This window comes from Epithele typhae (genome assembly GCF_022376455.1).
Source record: "Epithele typhae strain CBS 203.58 chromosome Unknown BXZ73scaffold_46, whole genome shotgun sequence".
Lineage (NCBI taxonomy): Eukaryota > Fungi > Basidiomycota > Agaricomycetes > Polyporales > Epitheliaceae > Epithele > Epithele typhae.
The window spans coordinates 63,498-84,391 of NW_025954237.1; the positions used below are offsets into that span (position 1 = coordinate 63,498).

Below are 20,894 nucleotides of genomic sequence, written 5' to 3' on the forward strand. Positions count from 1 at the left end.
AAGCATGAAGGAGAAGCAAACAAATTTATATTCGTTACTTTACGAGGCACAAGTACATAGTATTATATACTACGAACAACGACACAGACACCGTGTATGTAGGCACACAGCCTCATTCAACCGTTCGCAATGCCGGAAATGGGGATGACGTGGTGGTGGGCGAGGTGGACGACGCGGACGCGGGCAACCGTGCAGGTGACATGAATGACGCCGGCGATGCGGGTGAGATGGACACGGTGGGTGACCACTGACGCAGGTAACACGGGCAAGATGAGCGATGCGGGTGCACGGCACCAACGGAGATGTGGCCGACATAGGAAAGACAGGCGAGGTGGAGTTCCACAGCAGGACATGAGGTCTTGTCCATGACACCACATAGGGACGGCAGCGGCATCGATCATGGAGATCAGACGTACGAGGTGAGCAGGACAGTCGAGGCGGGCCAGGCAGTGGATGACGCGGGCGACGCAGGAGCAACAAGGACGAGGTGGGTGGTGCAGGTGACGTGGGCGAGGCAGGCGAGATGGGACAGGCGAGCGAGATGGGCGAGACCGACGAGACCGACGATGGACCAGGCAGGTCAGGCGAGCGATATCGACAAGGCAGGCCAAGTGAGCGAGGTGGGCGACACGGGGGAGGCGGTTGACGCAGGCAATGACAGTGTACGTCGGCCATGCCCATCCAGATGATCTCGTTGAGCACTGTGCTGCTTAGTACGTCGACGTGATCGGCCGACAGATCTCCCCCGCGAGGGATTGCGAGCGCGAGATGCGATGTGGACGAGATAAATGACCGTAGGGGTGAGGTGGGAGACTCAGCGTATGTCGTGGGTGACATGCCCGTGGAGGTGACGCAGGAACGGCGGCGAGGCGGCGAGGCGGGTGACGTTCGTGTGGTAGGCGACACAGTCACGGCCAGGCGGGTGGTGCGGGTGACGTGGGGGAGATGGGCCAGGAGGCCAAGACGGACGAAATGGACGAGGGGACGAGGTGGATGACACAGGCGTGATAAAGTGATCATCGGCCACACCCGTCGTGACCTTGAGGATGATTTTGTTGAGCACCATATTGTCCAGCACTTTGGCGTGCTCGCCCGATAAACCTCCCCCGGGAGGAACTGCCGGGACCAGGTTGTGCGGGAGCTGCGCAACCGACATCAGTTCAATGTGCCAGCACCTAACTTCAAACTCGGGCCGGCGCCTGATTCTGCCGGCTGTACGCACCGCGATCGCAGTACTTGTCCACACTCCTTCGCCCCACCTCGTCGTCGTCCGCCTGCTACAGCCGTGCGCCAAGCCTACCGAGGCTGGGTTCGCCCTGTGGGGTATGCGCGTCTTCGCGCTCCGAATCGCTCGCGCTGCGGGGCCCCCAGAGTGCCGTCCCTTGACGTCTTGCGCCCGGCGTGCCACCATACCATCTTGATACCCAGGGAAGACGCAAAGTGGATGAGGGGGGTGGGGAAGGGTGGGCACAGGGCCTCAGGCCTCAACGGCCTCAACATTGAACGCATAGGAGTGGCGAGGTGGTGGGAGAGGGCAAGGAAGACGCGATGCTTGAAACGTTGTAACGCACGTGCGCGCTTATCCAGCCCGTCTCTCCTTCTTCTCATGTCAACGCCTGCTTATTCGTTCGTTCTATACACCAATAGCTGCACTTCTTATCCTAGCCCCCAACAAAATGCCAGGTACATTCTAGGGGAGTCTCAACCTTAAATCCGCCACTGTACAGTACCTCAGCCTCACGGTACTCTCCGCCGCCGAGTGCTGAGCACGGACAACCTGTCCTCAATTCCTCCCCGTCCCCATCCTCCCTCTATACCACCGCCGTGGCCGGCACCTCACGCAAGGCGCCCCGACCTGAAAAGCGTACCGCCGATGTGCCAAACAGACTCACACCAACGGTAACACGACTCGCAAGCAGCCCGCACGGAGACACCATAGCCCATCGGCCCCCTCGAGTACGCCCCTCATTATTTCTCTGGCGTCTTCCCCCTCTCCCCCCCCCTTCCCTAGTCCTATTGCGTCCATCCAATTACGTCCGCGCACACGCTATGTGAAGATGCGTGCAACTCAGACGACCCAGACTTTCAGCGCCCAGTGCCGCTGCCCTCCGTATCCTCAAAGTCGCTATTGCGCATGTCCTTCACCGCGCCGCGTTTCGACCAGCTACCATGCCCATCGGTTCTCATCAACGTCCTCATCGCACAGGCACGCCTCGTCCTCGCGCGCACCGCCTGTCGCCCAAGATCCGCGCTCGCGCTCCGCTCCTCCGCACTTCCAGCCCCGTTCTCTTTCTCGCTCAAGCTTCCCTTTCGCCACCGACGACTTTCAACCCTTAGCGCGACCACGGGTTGCCCCGCACATCACCGAGCCATCGTCAAGTATGGTAGAGACCCGGAAGTACGGTGAGTAATCCTTTATTTCTCGCATTCCGAATAACTGCACAATATCATTCAGCGTCGCCGTCACCGCCATGCAAGGCAACATCATGGTCCAGCACTGCGATTTCTCCCCAGTATGTGCTGGTTTGCTCATGCGATCTGTCCGCCTGTGAGCTGACGAACGACGACAGAAATATTTTCTCGTCCATTGTGGAGGCACACGACGACGTCATGGGTGCTGACCCAGAATCCACCTTCGCTGTTATAATGGCGGTATGAGATCATTATGAGTCATCATTTCCTCCCCGTCTAGTCGTATAGCTCACCAACACGCCCTTCCCCTGCTCGTTCAGCTCGAAACCCAGAATTGATGCGTTGAAGCACCGGCCAACGAGCACACCCCTGCCCGCGCGGTCCTTCCGCCGGCTCCCGAGCAGGGCCGTCATCGGCGTCCCAATCAGTCCACCGTGAAAGACCACCAGGACGTGGACCGGCTCCTCCTCGTCCTCGTTGCTCTGCGCGGCTGCCTTCCGCGAGCGCAGCGCCGCCACGCGCTGCGTGTGTCGTCAGATGGTGCCGTTCGCGTTGCGCGCGCGACAAAATCTGCCATCGGCTCGAGATTTATTGGGGCGTTGCTGCTCTCCGAGATGAACTCGCCCTGTCATTGAGTCGCCCATGAACTACCCGGCGCCGCGCCGCGGCGTGTGGCATCGCCCGAAGCCATCGAGTGGGTACGGGTGAGCCTTCAGGTGCGGTCTCCAAGTTCTTGTCGCCCAATCTGAAGTTCATCTCACACAGTCACACCCAGTTTGAACAACCCTGCCACTGTCGCCGACTCGTCCTGTCAGTGTTCGCGTTTGGACAACTCCGCTGTCATCATTTCAATCTCTCGCTCGCGCTCGCTCGCATCCATATTGTACCTACCATACTGTATAGACCTGAATAATACTGGATTACGCGCATATACGGGCATTTGTGGTCGACCTGCAATAGCAAAAAATTTCGGTACATCTGAACTTTCGGTCTTTTCAGGTCATTGCACCGCCCAGAAGTGATCGTCTTGATGTGCGCTCATGTTCATCTCATCCCTGTGCCACGAACCACCATGATCATTTCGAACCTGAGCAATTATCACTACGCACCCCAGCCTAGATCGCCACCCTCAGAGAAGATGTTCATGGTCGAACATGGTGTTCCCAGCGGATGATCTGCCCCGTTCATCCCGGCCCGAGTGAATGACCGGCCCTGCTCAGCCCGACCCGGGTGGACGAACGGCCCTGTTCTATCTCTCACGTACACATGATAGTTGTGTATCAAGCCACACCTATGTAATGACCATACCTTGAACTGTGCAAAGCCCAGACATGATAAGTACCCATCATTCATCCCCTTGCAAATGCTCGTCACTGCTCATCACCCCCGTCTGGGATGATCGGTCCCGTTCCACCATGACAAATTTCTGTCATAAATTGACACCGTCCGTTCGACAAAGAAAGGGATGATCTCTGCAGACTGCACATGACCTGCCGTGACCATCTCTAGTTCTGGTCCGGGCGCGTTTCGTGATGGGTGAGCCATTCAGCGAAAAAGCGGAGAAATCTTGATAGTTTTGCAAGCAGGCTCTGGTGTGTATATGCAACATTAAGCAAAGACTTAAAGAATACCTTGTCGCAACAAGATTGCGGCGATATCAGGTCCAAAGGATTCGGGACAGTTGAGCGAAAACGGGGCTTACTTTGGAGAAAGCCTGTCCAACATTATATATATATATATATATGAAAGAACTAGGCTGTGACCGTCAAGCTGCAGAGGGATCGTCAATCACGATCAGCACCAGCTAGGTATGCTGAGACCCGTACGTTTTATTACAGCTGCGAACAGTGTATCTTCCAATCAATCACACCATATTGTAATGACGCAAGAATAAATCGATGAAGCTAGAGCATCGCGCTGGTCACGATTGAGTACCGCGGATAAGTACTGCTGAGCCGAATCCCTGCTTGTGATCAATGTTTATCCCCATCAGGAAGATGGCCTTCAACAATTCGCAGTGCGCGCGGTGAGAGAAGGAGGGGGGCTAGATGAGTTGTAGCTACGTATGCGCTGGAATATAGCGAAGGTTGGGAGTAAGACTGATTTACTGGGTTGGATACAAGCGTCTATTTAATCTAATCATTTTCCCCATCGGACCTGGCCCTGGCGCTTGGTCGGCTCGACAGCTTGTGTCATTCGACCGCCACGGTCAATTTGATTCAGCCGTCGTCCTCACCTGCCACCCCTTCGTCCACTCTGTATATGCGCGCTTTTTTCAACGCCAGGCTTCTCTCAGAGATGTTGCAGGAAATTTGAGAGGAGTCAATGTACAATCAGGCTGGAGCGGTGCAGGAACAGAGGTGTGCATCCGGTCTAAACGATCAATTTCACCCATTCGTGGCGACCATCAATCCCCGTGTGCGCTTCGCGTCGTGATATCATCCACGGCACCTCCGCCCTCTCATGCGCTTTGCTCTCCGCCCACGAGCCTAGTGCTGTTCGCTCTCTTTCTTCCTCTCCTTTCCGTTCGTTTTTCTCCGTTTTTACCCGGTCATGGCACCGTTGGTCTGGCGCCAGGACGCCTCTTCTTCAGGTGGTGCGTCTCAGCTGTCTCCTCCGTCGACGTCCGAGTCTGAGGCTTACACCCCTGCCAAGTGTACATCTTCGACGGCCCGACGTTGAAAGCGCATATACTCATGCCCAACCCTCCCTCTTCTCAGCGCAGGCTAGCACTGCTGCTTCCTCTTTGTCTCCCGCTTCGTCCTCCGCCTCTGAGGCTCAGGTCACCTCGGTTCCGGATGCCTCCACGAGCGCAGGCCCCGAGACAACCTCAAGTGAACCCACTACCTCAAAGGTCTCCTCTGCTGCTCCATCGACAGGTACGCCCGCGGCTGCTCCATCCACGGCCGATGCAACGTCTTCCTCTGCGTCTTCCACCATCTCGGCTCCTACATCTACCACGCCGTCATCCTCCACGTCCAAAGCAGCTCCTTCTACTTCGGATGTTCCCGCTACCTCTACGACTAACTCAGTCACTCCTACCACCTCCTCGAACCCTACTTCATCCGCCGGCCCCACCTCTTCGAACTCTACTTCATCCACTGGCCCAACCTCTTCCGAAGCCGCCCCTTCTTCCATCGCGTCATCTTCTTCGGCCACGAGCTCAGAGGCTCCAACTTCGACGGCATCGCCTAGTGTTTCTAAGCCTCTCAGTGACGCGCCGACGACGTCGAGCACTCCCGTCTTGATTCCCACTGCTATTGGTTCGGAGGATGACGGCGCCAGTGCGTACTTTCTTCTCACCATCTTTACTGTTTCATTCCTTTTTCATCTGAAACTTGTACAAACTCATTGTGTCGTTTCTCAGCATCCACCACGGCGCCCACTACCAGCTCTGGCGTGTTGATTCCGAGTGCCATTGCTTCTGAGGATGCCGGCCCGAGTAAGTCACCATCTGCTCCTCTCTGCGCATTCGGCACCAATATGCTTCTTCAGCGACCTCGACATCTGTGCCCCCCACGTCAACCTCCAAGTCGTCAGCGTCATCCAAGCCATCAGATGCGCCGACAAGCGCCTCGGGGTCCGCATCTCCGACAGGTACGCCATTGAGTGCTTAAATTAGTTCACGCGAAACTGACAAGTCTCGTGACCTGGTCTACTCGCTCACCCCAGCTGGCCCCAGCTCGTCTTCAAAGCTGGCAGATGCAGGATCCAGCTCGACGTCCACCAGCGGAGGATTGGTGCCTACGGCCATCACGTGAGCTTGATCCCACCACAAATATGTGATTTGTGCACTCAGATCCGTCAACAGCAACCCTGATGATGCACCGCCAGCGGGTAGCGACAGTGGCAGCAGTAGCAGCAGCAGCAGCAGCATCACCACCACAAAGGCCGCGAACACGGGGGCTGCGAAGCCCACGACGAAAACGGACGCAGCAACGCCTACCGGCTCGACTGCATCTGCTCAGCCCCCCACTGGGCCCTCGGGCACGGCCAGTGGTGCGGTTGCTACAGCCCCGAAAGGGACCGATGGCGCTACTGGCACGAACGGCCAGTCCGCTGCTCCGACCAACGGTGCCACGACTGGCAACACTGGCAACACTTCCACTACCGGCAACGCTGGCACGACCAACAACAGCGGCAGCAACTCTGGCGCAGGTAACAACGGCGTCAACGGGAACGGGAACGGGAACGGGAACGGGGCCCAAAACTCGGCTGCGACTAACGCGCCGACCGGGACCAACACGGCTGCAACTGGGTCTGCCACTGACGGCAACGCTGCGTTAACCTCAGCCCTCGCGTACGTTGCGTGATCTCCTTGTTTGAACGTCTCTCACATTCCATCTAGCATTCCCGCGAAGCAACAGGCGGCCGACAACACCCCTACGGTCACCACTCCCGTCACGACAACGTTTACGAGCACCTTCACTTCGAGCACCCCCATTATTACCACCGCGACCGACGGAAAGACGACCACTTCTTTCTCGGCGATAACTGGTGTTGTGACTTTCACCTCGACCCAGCGACCAGCTGCGACCACCATCGCTGCCTCGAAATCAGGGTAAGCTTGCGTTTATCCTGCTATTGCCTCCTTATGCTCAACACCGATGTAGCTCCGGCTCCATGTCGCCCGCGCAGATCGGCGGCCTCGCTGGCGGACTCATCGCAGCCGTTGCGATCCTCGCCGCGCTCGCCTTCTTCCTCTTCCGCCTGCGTGCCCGCCGCCGCGCGCGTTGGATGGACAACGGCCTCTCCTTCGACACCTACCAGCCGCACTCTCCCTCGGCCGCCCCCGACTTCTCTGTCAACGCCACGATCGACGCCGCCGCCGGCCCGCGCACGCCCTCGCTCCCCCCAATGCTCCCCCGCTCCGCGACCGGTCCCCGATGATGGGCTACGCGCCCGGCACGCGCTCCGAGCTCTTCCCGAGCATCATCTCGACGTCGTCCACGGGCAGCATGCTCATTTCGCCCGCGCTGTCGGACAGCTCGGCGCGCCCGCAGCCGCAGCCGAACCTGCGGCAGACGACGGTGAGCACGACGAGCGCGAACGTCGTCGTGCCGACGCACCACTCGAGCTGGAGCGCGGACGCGGTCCTCGGCGCGAACCCGTTCGCGGACCCGCTCGTCCTCGCCGCGGGCGCCCGACGAGCGCGAGCTCGGAGGCGACGCTCCGCCCGGAGAGCGGCGCGCCTGTGGGCGGGAAGGGGATGGATCCGTTTGCGGACCCGGTGAAGCAAGATCGGCTGTCGGTGATGAGCGCGGGCGCGCTGTCGGTGAGCAGCGCTGATGTGCAGGTGAGGCTCGTTTTTCTTCGCGCGCAGCTGGACAGCGCTGACTGGCGTGTTGTTTGCTCGACAGCCGGGCGAGGCCATGTGAAGAACACCAACCTTGACTGGACTGCGCGTTCACAGGCACTGAGATCGAACAGTACGAGATATCGGACTCTGCTTTTGTGGTTGCCATCAAGAAGTAGCTCCCACTCGCACGTCTCGCCCAGGGCGTGCGTTGTGTGCAGTGTAGGCCTCTTTTCGTGTGGATTTGGACCAGCGGGTCACTTTGCGGCGCGTCAGTACCACTGTTGAATGCTATCGTTTTTGCGCATTGGAAACACTGCTGAGCTTCATAAGCGCTGATTGTACACTCTATCGAGGCCTCGACACTGCTTCCCTCGTTTCACATGGTACGGACTTCATTCGCCGTGGCTCCGCGAGGCGGACGCGCTGATACAGGTAGAGCGGCCGATGACGCGACTTTGAACAGGTGCACGAATTCGAATTCGGGCTCGAGCTGACATACGACCAACTACCCTCAGTGACTCAGTATATCCACAGTCTGTAGCAAAAGGACTCTCGCCAAATAATCGGTTCAGCTTCCATTACAGCCGAGCCATAGGTACGCTCGTATGCATGCTGTTTTGATATTGAAATTCGGCGTCGTCAATACCTCTCTCATCAGCCTCTTCTCCACCCCCGCCAACAGTACGTGAACGCCGTCTGCATTGGTGCGCGCGTCTCGCTGAGATCGACCACCCTGCGCTCCCAGCTCGCGTTCGCGTCTCCCCACAGTCTCCATCTCCCGCCTCGTGCTCAAGGATATTACGCCTTACGACGGTACATTGATCCCCAAAGGGACGCATCGCCGCGTCGTCATTCGGCATGCACTTTGACGACGGTATCCTGCGGGGCGGCTCCGTTCGACCTGTACCGGTGGGCGCGCATGCGCGAGGCGAGCGAGACCGAGGCGACGAAGCACCAGTTCCGCAACACGTCGCTAGACTACATAGCCTTCTGGCACGGCAGGTACGTGTAGTACGTACATATGTGCTTTATGCACTGCGTGGCGAGGCTGACTGGGGTGCATTGTGAATTCAGTCTCGGGCGTTTCTTCGCGTCGAACGAGCTTAAAGTGTTGATAGCGTACATCCTCCTTACCTACGAATTCAAGCTTGCGAGGGGCGCGACAGTGCGCCTGGAGAACCTCTTTTTGGACGAGAACGTAATTCCCAATCCGGCGAGACCATGTTCTGGCGAGTGCAGAGTGAGGTAGGATTCGTGTATTTTCTTCCGTAACCGTCAGCGAGAACACCAAATCAGTCAACGGTTGTGGACAACCTACAATGTCAGTAGTGGGCCACGCTGAACTAGCATGCATTGCGACTTGTCACAGAAACGCCGTACACGTTCGTCCTCTACCACGCCAGGCCACAAATAAAGTCCGTATCGACCTCGACCCGGTGCCCGGCATTCGGAAACAACGCGCTCAGGAACGCGCCAACCTCGCGCTTCACGTCCTCCTCCTGCCCGCGCGCACCTGCACCACGCCCAGTCGGAGCTCGTACAGCGCACGATGCGGCGTGAACGCGGTGGTGGAAACGCGGCCCAGCGATCCCGTCCCGAACACCGTCTGCGGGAGGTGCAGCACGCGCAGTCCGGGAGCGCGCGCGCGGCTTCGGCAGCACGCTAGCGGCGCGAGCGGCACCAAGTCGTCCTCCTCGCGCCGGGTTGTGTGACTGCGATCCGGAGCTCTACCAGGGCCGGCCACACGACCGGGATCCTTCGCAGGTCGCTCGCGCCGTAGCTCAGGCTTCCGCGTTTGATGGTGACGTTGACTACGCGGAGCCGCTGCAGAGGCGCGAGGGGTGTGAGGACGTCGAGAGGTCGACGCGCGGGTATGGGCATTGAGTACACGACCAGCGTGAGCTCGGTGAGATGCGGGTAAGCGGCGGCGATTGGGTCGAAGGGGACTCTGAAGTCCAGTTGTAGCTAGAGGGATCGAAGGTGTAAGAGAGCGATCGGAGGGCGGGAAGGCGGATGGAGAGGAATATGGGAAGAGAGCCCATATGGGTCGACGGGAATCCGAGTTTCTGGAGAAAAGGTAGGGAGACAATGTTCACCAAGCGGGGTGAGGACATCGAGGTGATGGTTAAAGTGAGTGACTGGAGTGCGGGCCAATTGGCCATGAAGGCTATATGTTCAGCCTTCGGCTCGTTTCCGTATGCGCAAAGTATCTTCAGACGTGCTGCTTGGAGAGCAAGGATATCCACTCGGTGTTATGGATGATGGCGCCTTCCAAGTCGGGGCAGCGTGCGAGGAAATGGTTGGCAACCAGGGCCCTGTACCAATCCTCCACATGGAATGCACCTTGAATCTCGGCCCAGCGTACACTGGGTGATAGCAGTGCGAGCTGTCCGGCCTGTTCTTCCCGGGATTCACTGTCAGGGTACCAATGCTTCAGCGTGACCCGATGAAGACGGGAGAGAATAGGGTCGTCCTTCGTGAGCAACGCGTCCAGTTCCGTCCAAAGTGATGGTGTCTGCGGTCGTGGGAAGAACGAGAGGGCTATCTCCTGTACATGACTTGCATACATCTTGAAGCGCATCCATGCGGGGTGCAACCGTAGGTCGTGGGAAGACTTGATGTGCGCGACAGTCTACAACTAAGATGTCAGTGCCCAGAATGACATAACAGAGGACCACCAAGCACTTGCATTACTCCACTCCGAAAACGGGAAGACGATACTTTCATCCTCGTCCAATGTATCGGTTCGGGACCGTGCGATTCCCAAGGTATGAAGAAGTGAAACCAAGGGATAGTCGCCGGGTAGCGATTTCCAGAGGAGACTTAAAGCAATGGAGGAGAGAGATCTGCAAGACAAGGCAAGGGCGAGGAGAGTGTTGCGAGACACTCCATCGGTGCTGTCTAGATTTGAAAGTATTCCGGGAAAGACGTCGTGTACTAGTCGGGGAGGGCTCGGGTGTGACATCCCCCTGACGAAGGAGTTGAGACTCTGATCCGCATGTAGTGCCGGGATAGAAATACCTGTATGACCAGAGTGCGTTGATGAACAGTCCGAGCGAGGATCGATGGCAGCGAGCAAGAGACGCGCTCAAGCGCTCATCGTCCCAACGTGTGTCGTCTCGATTGGTGCCTGAACGCGCTGCTTCGGGGCCTGCCCGCCTCGTCCTCCTCCACGCACACCATTCGGGGACAGCTTGGGGCCGTACAGAGCGCGGTGATAATCGACGAAAGCACGCGTTGTGTACAAGGCCCCTGAAGAGAACGCAGTCCGGGGGGGTGCAGCACGCGTGGCTCGGGGTACGCGCGCGCGGGCTCAGTGAGTTCATCCAGCGCCGCCACCCTCTCGCGCTGGCCCCCGGTCGTCAGCAGCGGCCGGGATTTTCTTGAGACCTGGCCACACGGCCGCGGCGTGGAGGTCATCAGCGCTCGGTCTATCAGCCACAGTCCTCAAGACCTCACTCTCCACGGTGATGTGCAGCGCGCGGAGGCTCCGGAGCGGCGCGAGCAGTGCGAGGACGTCCGAGAGGTGCACGCGGCTGCGTGTGGTCCCAACGCCCGTGGATGAAGGTGAGCGTGAACTCGATGCGAAGCAGAGGTGTTGTGGAAGCGACTCGAAGCGGCCCCGGAGAGTGGGACAGTGCACTTGACGAGTTGAAATTACTACACGCCGAACGGGAGGGGTGGATCTTCGTTCTGAGATGTTACCAGGTCGAGTTGACTGGAGCGAAGGGTCAGGAAACGGTAGTGCAGTTGCAATTCAAAGTCTGCTTCCACGCTGTCCAGTTGATCACAAATATAAGCATACACCGTTCTAGGGTACCACATACACCGTAGCCCTCGGAACATCGTCATCGAACACGTCACTCACTGTACTTTTCCGGCAGCTTTCGCCACCTGCGGAGGGGCGACCAACTCCATCACCGTCCATGCAAACGCCTTCACCCTCACCCTCAACGGCCCATTCGCGCCCCCAACCCCACATCGCCTTCCTTCGCGAACCCGCGCCCGAGATCCCGCGCGATCGCGCCCTCCGCCTGCTGGCGACCTCGAAGCTCTTGGTGTCCGCGAGAGCGTCGAGAGTGGTGGGCGCGATGGTGCAGCGTTGGAGGGTGGCGTTAGAGGGGAAGGGGAAGAGGAGGATGAGGATGAGTGGGACAGAAGGAGGAACAACAACAGGCGGAGGAGGCGGAGGTTGCCGTGTCACTGTGCGACGGCATTTAGTCAGCATAACGACTCTGGTACGAGAGAAAGCTAAGGAAGGTGCCGGCACACGGTGAGAATGGTATACAGTGGCAGTAGTACTGCGTGGCAGGTCAGGAGGTGCTTCGAGACGCTCCGCGCGAGCGACCGCCGTTCATAGGCCGGCCCAATTCACCACCAGTGCAACTCGCCGCTTCAAGTATCGGAGGCGCACCATGCGAGCACATTGCGGCGACGAAGAAACTCCGCCATCGCCGAGGAGAGAGAGGGGATGGAAGCGCTCACCATGAACACGCCCAATCCGTCGCGCGGGATATCTATCGGCGCGGTGGCGAACCAGAATGCCTCCGCAAGCGCGCCCACCCCGTACAGCCGCCACTGCTCGCGACCACCCCTGACGGCGGTGAGTAAGTTTACGACGATACCCTCCACAGTGTATCCGACTGCGAGTTGAGGCGCAGCGCAGAGGGCGAACCCGTTGAAGAGAGTGTAGTACTCGCAATCCCCAAGGACTGCCTGCCTGGGGTTGCAAAAGGAGTTCACATATGCGCGAGATTCGGCGAGGTGAAGGTGTGGAACGTACCGGACGGAGAGCGTGCACATATCGAAGGACTAGAGACGCGTGAGGAGTGGCAACTCGAGAGGTTGCGGCAGAGACACGTCGTCCGAAGCCAGTACCGCACGGTGGAGGAACATGGCGCGGATGCGGTTCGAGTGTGCATTTAGCGAGATCTCGAATCGTTGGAAGAGGCTTGGTGGCCAGCGGACGAGGATGCAGGGGGAAAACGCATAACGGAAACTGAAGGCCCGGTGCGAGGCACGGCGGCGGAAGAGAACGGGGGCGGGGACGACGACGACGGCGAGAACGAGGAACGCGTCGATGGAGGCGCGGCGGGACTGGACACAGCCGGCGCCTGGGCCTTGATGTGCTGACAAAGCCTCACGTGTCCACAATCGGAGCGGCGCGTGCTTGTCTCGAACTTCCAACTCAGATTACGCTTGCTCGAGCGCAGATTGCGATCGCAACCTCTCCCCATTTAATAAGAAGCGAAACACCCTACCCCTCAGCTCACCATCGTCCATCCGCGCTCATCCTCCAGAACTCCCACTGTGTACATCGCAAGTCTGTCTCTCCCGAGGTGACGGCCGTACGTCCGACTCTCGGGCTCTGAACACGCCGCCGGGGTGGCCGTATGCAGGTGCGAAGGCTGCTCAAAATTTAGATCCCAGCGTTCTACGACGTGCAGCAGTGGTGCCATGTAAGCGTCGTGCGTATCATAGTAACAGTCCAGCGACACTTTTCTCCTCAACTATGGTCTCGTACATGAAAGATTTTCACGATCGTCGACACACACAGCCAAGCCCTTCATCTTTCTTCGGAAAACGTACCACCAGCGGTCGGAAGCATAGACCGAATTGCGTCTCTATCGGATCGTAAGTCGCTTGTACCACCAGCCGCCAACGTGGCGCCTGCCAGTAGCGTTTCTTGTCCCTATCGTCGGCATATACGTCAAGCTGACCGAGTTACTGCGCAGATAGATTCGCCTCAAGCTTCGATGGTATCGGCGAATACTTCGTCCGCACTACCAGCAGTTCACACTGTTGAAACCAGTGGCCTAGAATATTCAGCTAAGACCGACAATATCGGATCTCCGGTATCGGTATACGGGCTAGCCAATCCGTCCAGGCCGATTACGAGGGTGGTGCGCACCCTTCTTACACCAGCGTTCAAAAAGCTGTTATATAGTGAGCGGAGGATCTTATTTCTGCTTCAGAATACCTCACCGGCACATCGCACAAACACCATTGCCACCCACTCCATCAGGATCATTCTCTCTACTTGAAGATGCCTGAACAGATCACTCTTTATGGTCGTAATGTGCGCCCGCAATCAGCTTAGCACTCAGCTTGAGCTAACACTTGAAACCGTTGTACAGGACTCTCCGTACAATCATCGGGTGGCCATAGCCCTCGCCGAAGTCGGGGCAAAGTGCACGATGTATACCCTCCCACACAGCGACAAGCCAGCGTGGTACGCCGAGAAAGTGAACCCGGCGGGGACGGTAACGAAGTCCATCAGCTTGACCCCCTTACCGACCACTGACGACGCCCGAGCAGGTCCCGTGTATCACCTACGGCGGGCCCGCGACCGACCCCGCCTCGCCCTCTCCAGAGTCGCGCAAGATCCCCGAGTCGCTGGTGATCTCAGAGCTCCTCGCGGACCTCTACCCCGGCACGACGCTCGTGCCCACCGACCCGCTGAAGAAGGCCGACATGCGGCTCTTCATCGCCTTCTGGGACCAGAAGGGCATGGACCATGTCCGTGGCTTCCTGACCGGCACCAGCACCGTCGAGGCGTACCTCACCTTCTTCGAGGAGCTGCAGGCGCGGCTTCCCCCGACGGGGTTCGCGATCGGGGAGTTCTCGCTCGCGGACGTCGCGATCGCGCCGTTCCTGCTGCTGAGCGAGATGGCGTTGAAGAACGAGATCGGAAAGTATGCGGTCGAGGATGGGAAGAAAGTCTTGGGCGCGCTAGCGGAACCGAAGTTTTCGAGGATCCAGAAGTACGTGAATGACTTGAAAGAGCGGCCGAGTATCAAGAATACGTATGACGAGGTGAGTGCGAGGCCCGCTGGGATGTTGCAAGCCGTATCTGACCTGCTCTGGGTATTTCCAGGCCGCCTGCTACGAGGCGTGGGCGAAGCTGCCTTATATGCAGCGCGGTTGAGCCTGAGAGTAGATTGAGATCTGTGCAATGTTGCCACCGGTAGTAGTAAGTACGCTATGGGGAAAGAAAGCGCTTATCTGCCTGATCTGGACGTTATGGGCCGGAAGTTCGTCAGCACGAGACATCCAGCTCAACTTTCCCTGCATGCTATTCTACTGTTCAATGATGCCCCCGAAGTTGCCCCCTGGCTCCGTCTACCGCAACACCCGGTACCCCAACTCCTTAATCACATCCAAGCCGCCACCAAACACGATACTGAGGAGCCTGGGATGTCGAGGATATCCGGTGCTTGCAGGTGCTGCGGTGAGTAACAAGCTTTCCGTGACTCGGGTTGTGGCAAATTTGTTCTCGCGGTGGTGCGGCCCGTGAGCATTATTACGTTGTACAGGTACAGCGGCCTCATGACGCGACTTTAAACAAGCGCACAAATTCGACCATACGACCAACTACTTACCCTCGACGTGTCCGTATACATCACACAGTCTGTTGTATAGTCGTCAATGCCTCTCTCATCAGCCTTTTCTCCACACAGCCTTCCAGCCAACAGTCCGCGGGCACTGACGCTGTGACCAGCGTTCCGGCGACAATCGGCGGCCTTACCTTCAATCCTGGAGACGCTGGTCGTTCGGAGAGCGGGGATAATAGTCCACCCACCGGCCATCTCAGGCTTGCGGCGCTTCGATGAGTACGCAAGGCACACGTCACACCTCAACGAGGTGAAATGTCCAGGATGGTGACTAGTGCACTTCGGTCGGGACACATCGACGTGCTTCTCGGGGCTCGTTGTCTCCGCACAACAATTGTTGCTGACGCACTCTGTTTCTTAAAACGAACGACGCGGCGGAGCAAGCACTTCGCTGCATCCTCCCGCTATCCCCCCATGGACACCGGCGACTCTCAGACCGTCTGCGCAGCCGTTGTCGTGCCCTGGTCGTGTATGGCTCTTCCGCTGGAGCTCTGACCCGGTGCGTGCTTTGACGATCTGCTCGCGTCGACGTCGGCTCATCACCCGGTTTAGCTCCGTCATATCCCGACTGTTGGTAGCCCGACCGCCTCTCTTCTGTCATTCGTATCCACTTCCCAGTGGAGGAATAATGCACGAGACTTGATCATGGAGGGATACCAGAAGGTGCGTGGCTTCATCTAGTCTTTCACTCCGCTCACGAGTTCGACATCCGTCAGTACCCGGGGTCTGTCTTCAAGATCGCGGCGTACGAGAGGTGGATCGTGATGTGAACGGAACGAGTCTCATAGAAGACGTCCGCAAGCGTCCGGACGACGAGGTGTCGTTCTTCGACTTCCTGAGGAGGTGCGCTTCCTTCACAGGGAACGACGCTTCCATCTCTCACCACGACTGTTACAGAGCTTGAACTTTAAGCACACCGTCGGCAGGGCGCAGCCGACAACCCTTTTCATTTCAATTTGTCAGGGAGAAGCTGTCGCGTGCCATTCCCGCGCTCATCCCGGACTTCGTGCGTGAGTTCGCGTGCGCCTTCGCGGATTACGTGCCCACCAAGGGGTCAGGTGTGTTTTCTGATGCGATAGAAGCGCGCTCCATGACAAAGTGCTTTGACTTGTAGAATGGACGACCGTGGCCGCGTTCCCATTCATGCAGAAGGCCGTCGCTCGTGCGACCTCTAGTGTCTTCGTGGGAGAGCCGCTGTGTATGTTCATCCCTTCAGCTGTGCGAACGTCGGCTGAACACGCCTTGGTTAGGTCGCAATGAGGACTACCTCAGGCTCGCGATCATTTATACAAACTCCATAGTCCACGACAGGGACGTCATGAAATATCTACCCGGATCCTTGCTGAAGACGTACGTGTTCATCTACGACGTCAGGTGGCCCTTGCTAAATGATCTCGCAGTATTGTCGCCACTGCCATGAGCGCCGCTTGGCGGACGAACCGCGAAATGTACCTTTTCCTCAAGCCTCTGATGGACGAGCGTCGGAAGAACATGGCCGAGTTCGGCGACGACTGGGCTGACAAGCCTGTGCGTATTGCGCGTCTTTCCGGTATTGTTCAACGGACTGAATCCTCACAGACCGATCTGCTCCAATGGCTCATCGAAGAGGCCCCCACGCAACGTCAAACGGACATGCAGATCGTCGAGCGCGTAATGGACATCTACTTCGCCGCGATCCACACATCCTCCAACGTACGTGCTCCGTCCGTCTCCTAGTCTCCAGACGCTCACTGATCCTGCGCCCTTCTCGCAGACGAGCACCCACGTGCTCTACTACCTCGCGACCGAGCCCGAGTGGGTCGAGACCCTCCGGGCCGAGATCGAGCCCATCGTCGCCGCCGAAGGCTGGACGAAGAACGCGATCGCGAAGATGTGGAAGCTAGACAGCATCTTCCGCGAGTCCCAGCGCGTGAACGGCATCAGCGTCTGTGAGCCCGGTCTCCAGTCCCTCGTCTCCTCCCTGCTCACGCGTCTCGCAGTCTCCCTCACCCGCTTCGCGCTGAAGGACATCACGCTCGCCGACGGCACCTTCATTCCCAAGGGCACGAACCTCGCCGCGTCGTCCTTCGGCACGCACTTTGACGACGGCATCCTCCCCGGGGCGGCCTCGTTCGACCCGTTCCGGTGGGCGCGGATGCGCGAGGCGAGCGAGGCGGAGGCGACGAAGCACCAGTTCGTCAACACCTCGCCCGAGTACCTCCCTTTCGGGCACGGACGGCACGCGTGGTGCGCTTCTTTCTCGTCGTGTGCCGATTTCGTGGAAGCTGACTCGATGGGCCGGACGCGCAGCCCTGGACGCTTCTTCGCGTCGAACGAGCTCAAGGTCTTGATCGCGTACATCATCCTCAACTACGACTTCAAGCTCGCGGCGGGCGCGACGACGCGTCCGGAGAACTTGTATATCGACGACAGCGTGGTCCCCAATCCGACTGTGGAGATTATGTTCCGCAGGCGGGAGTCGACGTTGGAATGAGGTACCAGTCTTCGAAGGATATAACACATGTACTTTCTTACATAACCGAAGCGTTCGAGGTGTTGTAGCTATACCACAATGTCCGTCGGGCTCAATCACGCATTACATCCTGTCGCAGAAACCCGATGCCCGTCCGTCCTCCATCACGGCTCCGCAGCAAAGTCCGTCTTGACGTCGACCCGATGTCCAGCGTTCGGAAACAACGCGCTGAGGAACGCGCGGACCTCGCGCTCCGCGTCCTCCTCCCTCCCCCCACACACCTCCACCGCGCCCAGTCGCAGGCCGTGCAGCGCGCGGTGCGGTGCGGCAGCGGCGGTGGTGGCGGCAACGTCCAGCGCCCCGGGGGTGAACAACGTCTGCGGGAGCTGCAGCGCGCGCAGCTCCGGGAGAGCGCGTGCGAGCGCCAGCAGCGCGCCGAGCGGTGCCGCGCTGCGCGTGCGCTGGGTGTAGAGGTCCCCCGCGATCCGGAGCTCGACAAGGGCGGGCCACATGGCGGGGATCTTGCGGAGGTCGTTGGCGTTGTAGACCAGGTATTCGCCTTTGACGGTGACGTTGACTACGCGGAGGCGCTGTAGAGGCGCGAGGGGGGCGAGGACGTCGGAGAAGCGGATGCGGCGGCTCAGCTTTGAGTGGATGTTCAGCGTGAGCTCGGTGAGATTCGAGTGGGTGGCTGCGATGGCGTTGAAGGGGAGGCTGAGGTCCCCGTTGTAGCCGCGGCGGTCGAAGGTGTAGGAGAGTGAGCGGAGGGCGGGAAGCGCGGTGGAGAGGAATATGGGAAGAGAGGACACGTTTCGGTCAACGGAGATCTCGAGGTGCTGAAGAAAAGGTAGAGACACAAGATTTGTCGGGCGGGATCGGGGGGTGGAACTGGTGTTGGAAGTGAGTGATTGGAGTGTGGGAGGGTTGGCTATGAAGGCTATATTTTCGGCCTGCGGATCGTCCCCGTATGCGCGAAGTATCTTCAGATGTCGGTGCTCGGAAAGCAAGGATATCCACTCGGTAGTAGCGATAGTAGCGCCTTCCAAGTTGGGGCAGCGTGCAAGGAGATGGCTGGAAACTACGGTGTTCCAACCCTTCGAGGTAGTATAATAGATACCTTCAATCTCCGCCCAGCGTACACTGGGTGATAGCAGTGCGAGCTGTCCGCTCTGTTGCATCGAGGTTTGGGTGTAAGCGTGCTGATGCTTCAGCGTGACCCAACGAAGACGGGAGAGAAGAGGGGAGTCGTCCTTCGTAAGCAATGCATCAAGTTCTGTCCAAATCGATGGCCTCTGTGGATATGTGGAGAACGAGAGGGTGATCTTTTGTACATAACTTGCATACATCTTGAAGCGGGTCCATGCTGGGTGCAACCGTAGGTCGTGCGCTGACTCGATGTGCGCGACGGTCTACAACGAAGATGTCAGTTCTCAGAATAATATCGCAAGCGATCGTGAAACACTTGCATAATACCACTCCGAATATGAGAAGGAAGGATATTGATCCTCGTCCAATGCATTGGTTTGGGGCTGTGCGATTCCCAAGGTATGAAGAAGTGAGACCAAGGGATAATCGCTGGGTAGTGATTTCCAGAGAACACTCAGAGCGATAGTGGAGAGAGCTCTACAAGACAGGGAGAACGCGAGGAGAGCCCTGCGAGACGCCTCGTCCGTACTGTCTAGGCTTGAGATTATCCCCGGAAAGACGTCGTGTACAAGCCGGAGAGGGCTCGACATCTCCTTGGCGAGGGAGGTGAGACTCGGATCCGCATGCAGTGTGATGATAGGCATACCTCTACGACCAGTGTAGGTTGATGAGCAGTCCCAGCGAGGATCGAACGATGGTGGGGAGCAAGAGACGCGTCCGCGGCGCATCGTCGCGACTGCCGCTTAAAGCGTGATCGTGATCCTCCACGGTCGATCACAAGTCTCGTGATCAGGATCACGCTGTGAGGCACATGAATCATGATCAAATCGCGCTTGTCTCAAGACTCATGCCGAGCTCCAACCTAGATATGTACGTAAGGACCTGCAGTCGAGGGCGAAGTATTTGCGCTTGGTACTTATCAAACTCACACTTCAAGCGGAGGGCCCTGTCGCGCGCCGAACCAGCCCCTCTGTGGCACAAGCGCTCATCAGCCCCGCATGAAGTCCATCCCTTCCTCCGACAACGTCCCCATTGCCTTCACCCACGCCTCGTTCTTTAGCACAACCATCCTCAACCGCGGCGGGCTTCTTCCGTAGCTTTTGCGCCCGCTCACCGCCCGTGGAAGCGACCACAGGAGACGCGACTATATACAGAAGCCGAGCCGGAGCCAGACCGTCGTGCGCCTTTCGCACCGTCGACGCCCAAAGATACAACCTGTGACATATGACTGCACGCGTGCCCTCACTAGGTCTATAGACTACACAGAACTCCACTCCATTCGGCTGGAACAACATCCGGAGGAACGCGCACATCTCTTGCGCCGCGGCCTACCTCCACATACATCATTCGGGACCAGCTTGAGGTCGTCCAGAGCACGGTGCGACTCGACGAACTTGTCCAAGATCCTCGGAGCAAACCCAGTCCTGGGGAGGTGCAGCACGCGCATCTCGGGGCAGGCGCGCGCGAGCTCCGCGGGTTTACTATCCCGCACACCTCCTCGCGCTGGCCCCCCGAATCCCCGCCGCCCGGTCGTCGACAGCGACCGGAAGCTCTGGGACGGACATGCAACCTCGGACGCCTCTTCGCGTCGAACGAGCTCAAGGTCTTGATGGCGTACATACTCATCGCGGGGGACGAGACGACGCGTCCGCAGAACCTCGACGAGAGCGTGGTTCCCGGTCCAACCATGTGGGGATTATGCTCCGTACGCGCGAGTCAGTGTTATTCACACTAGTGTTCGTTGCTCCTATTTGACGAGATACGCACTAGTACCATGCTGGAGTGTTTGCACAAGTGGTGAATGGAGGAGGGAGCGAACTTGGGCCCGCGTCGTAAGACGTCATCGACCAAGTGTCGTTGCTGTGATCTCTGAAGTGCATTTGACCGGGCAGGATAATTGACACGTCTTGACAACTTGCATCTGCATTCTTTGCGACGTACCTAATACACCCTCATTTTTCGCTGTGTAATTAACTGCTGTTCCGACATAGCCGTTTGTTCTTAACGTGTTCTCGTAGGCGTCACAGGCTCGAGTTCAGGGTCCTTCCTGATGCTCCACTTTGCTCACGGTTCGAATGCGCTTGTTCTGGAGGCTCGGCCCGCTCTCCATCTCGAATCGCGCTTCTCCTCCTGCCCTCTGCTGCGACCACTCTCGAGGCCTTCCTGTACGCCCCATACCACTTTTTCCTGA

At 58.4% G+C, this 20,894-nt stretch overlaps 6 protein-coding genes across 6 annotated transcripts; 3 read left to right on the forward strand and 3 right to left on the reverse strand.

The window, feature by feature from the left end:
- Nucleotides 1-2,663: 2,663 nt before the first annotated feature.
- BXZ73DRAFT_51087 (uncharacterized protein) lies at nt 2,664-2,930 on the reverse strand (the record flags this gene model as incomplete). The annotated part of the gene is made up of 1 exon (XM_048020554.1): nt 2,664-2,930. A coding segment is annotated over one exon (267 nt), but the record flags the coding sequence as incomplete, so codon positions are not given.
- A 5,667-nt stretch (nt 2,931-8,597) lies between these two features.
- BXZ73DRAFT_51090 (uncharacterized protein) lies at nt 8,598-8,960 on the forward strand (the record flags this gene model as incomplete). Its single annotated transcript, XM_048020555.1, has 2 exons — nt 8,598-8,722; nt 8,786-8,960. Coding segments are annotated over 2 exons (300 nt in total), but the record flags the coding sequence as incomplete, so codon positions are not given.
- Nucleotides 8,961-9,923: 963 nt separating this feature from the next.
- Nucleotides 9,924-12,607, reverse strand: BXZ73DRAFT_103927 (uncharacterized protein; the record flags this gene model as incomplete). Its single annotated transcript, XM_048015739.1, has 6 exons — nt 9,924-10,343; nt 11,757-11,914; nt 12,000-12,012; nt 12,197-12,431; nt 12,495-12,523; nt 12,590-12,607. The coding sequence occupies 6 exons, from the start codon at nt 12,605-12,607 to the stop codon at nt 9,924-9,926; spliced, it is 873 nt and encodes a 290-aa protein (XP_047875186.1).
- A 1,150-nt stretch (nt 12,608-13,757) lies between these two features.
- BXZ73DRAFT_103928 (thioredoxin-like protein) lies at nt 13,758-14,639 on the forward strand (the record flags this gene model as incomplete). Its single annotated transcript, XM_048015740.1, has 4 exons — nt 13,758-13,790; nt 13,849-13,974; nt 14,030-14,527; nt 14,589-14,639. 4 exons carry the CDS (start codon nt 13,758-13,760, stop codon nt 14,637-14,639), a joined length of 708 nt encoding a protein of 235 aa, XP_047875187.1.
- A 165-nt stretch (nt 14,640-14,804) lies between these two features.
- On the forward strand, nt 14,805-17,578 carry BXZ73DRAFT_103929 (cytochrome P450; the record flags this gene model as incomplete). Its single annotated transcript, XM_048015741.1, has 12 exons — nt 14,805-14,942; nt 15,554-15,604; nt 15,658-15,768; nt 15,822-15,871; nt 16,069-16,163; nt 16,220-16,303; nt 16,356-16,455; nt 16,506-16,632; nt 16,684-16,797; nt 16,859-17,033; nt 17,085-17,331; nt 17,395-17,578. 12 exons carry the CDS (start codon nt 14,805-14,807, stop codon nt 17,576-17,578), a joined length of 1,476 nt encoding a protein of 491 aa, XP_047875188.1.
- A 143-nt stretch (nt 17,579-17,721) lies between these two features.
- On the reverse strand, nt 17,722-20,150 carry BXZ73DRAFT_103930 (uncharacterized protein; the record flags this gene model as incomplete). The annotated part of the gene is made up of 2 exons (XM_048015742.1): nt 17,722-18,393; nt 20,046-20,150. 2 exons carry the CDS (start codon nt 20,148-20,150, stop codon nt 17,722-17,724), a joined length of 777 nt encoding a protein of 258 aa, XP_047875189.1.
- Between the last annotated feature and the right edge of the window lie 744 nt (nt 20,151-20,894).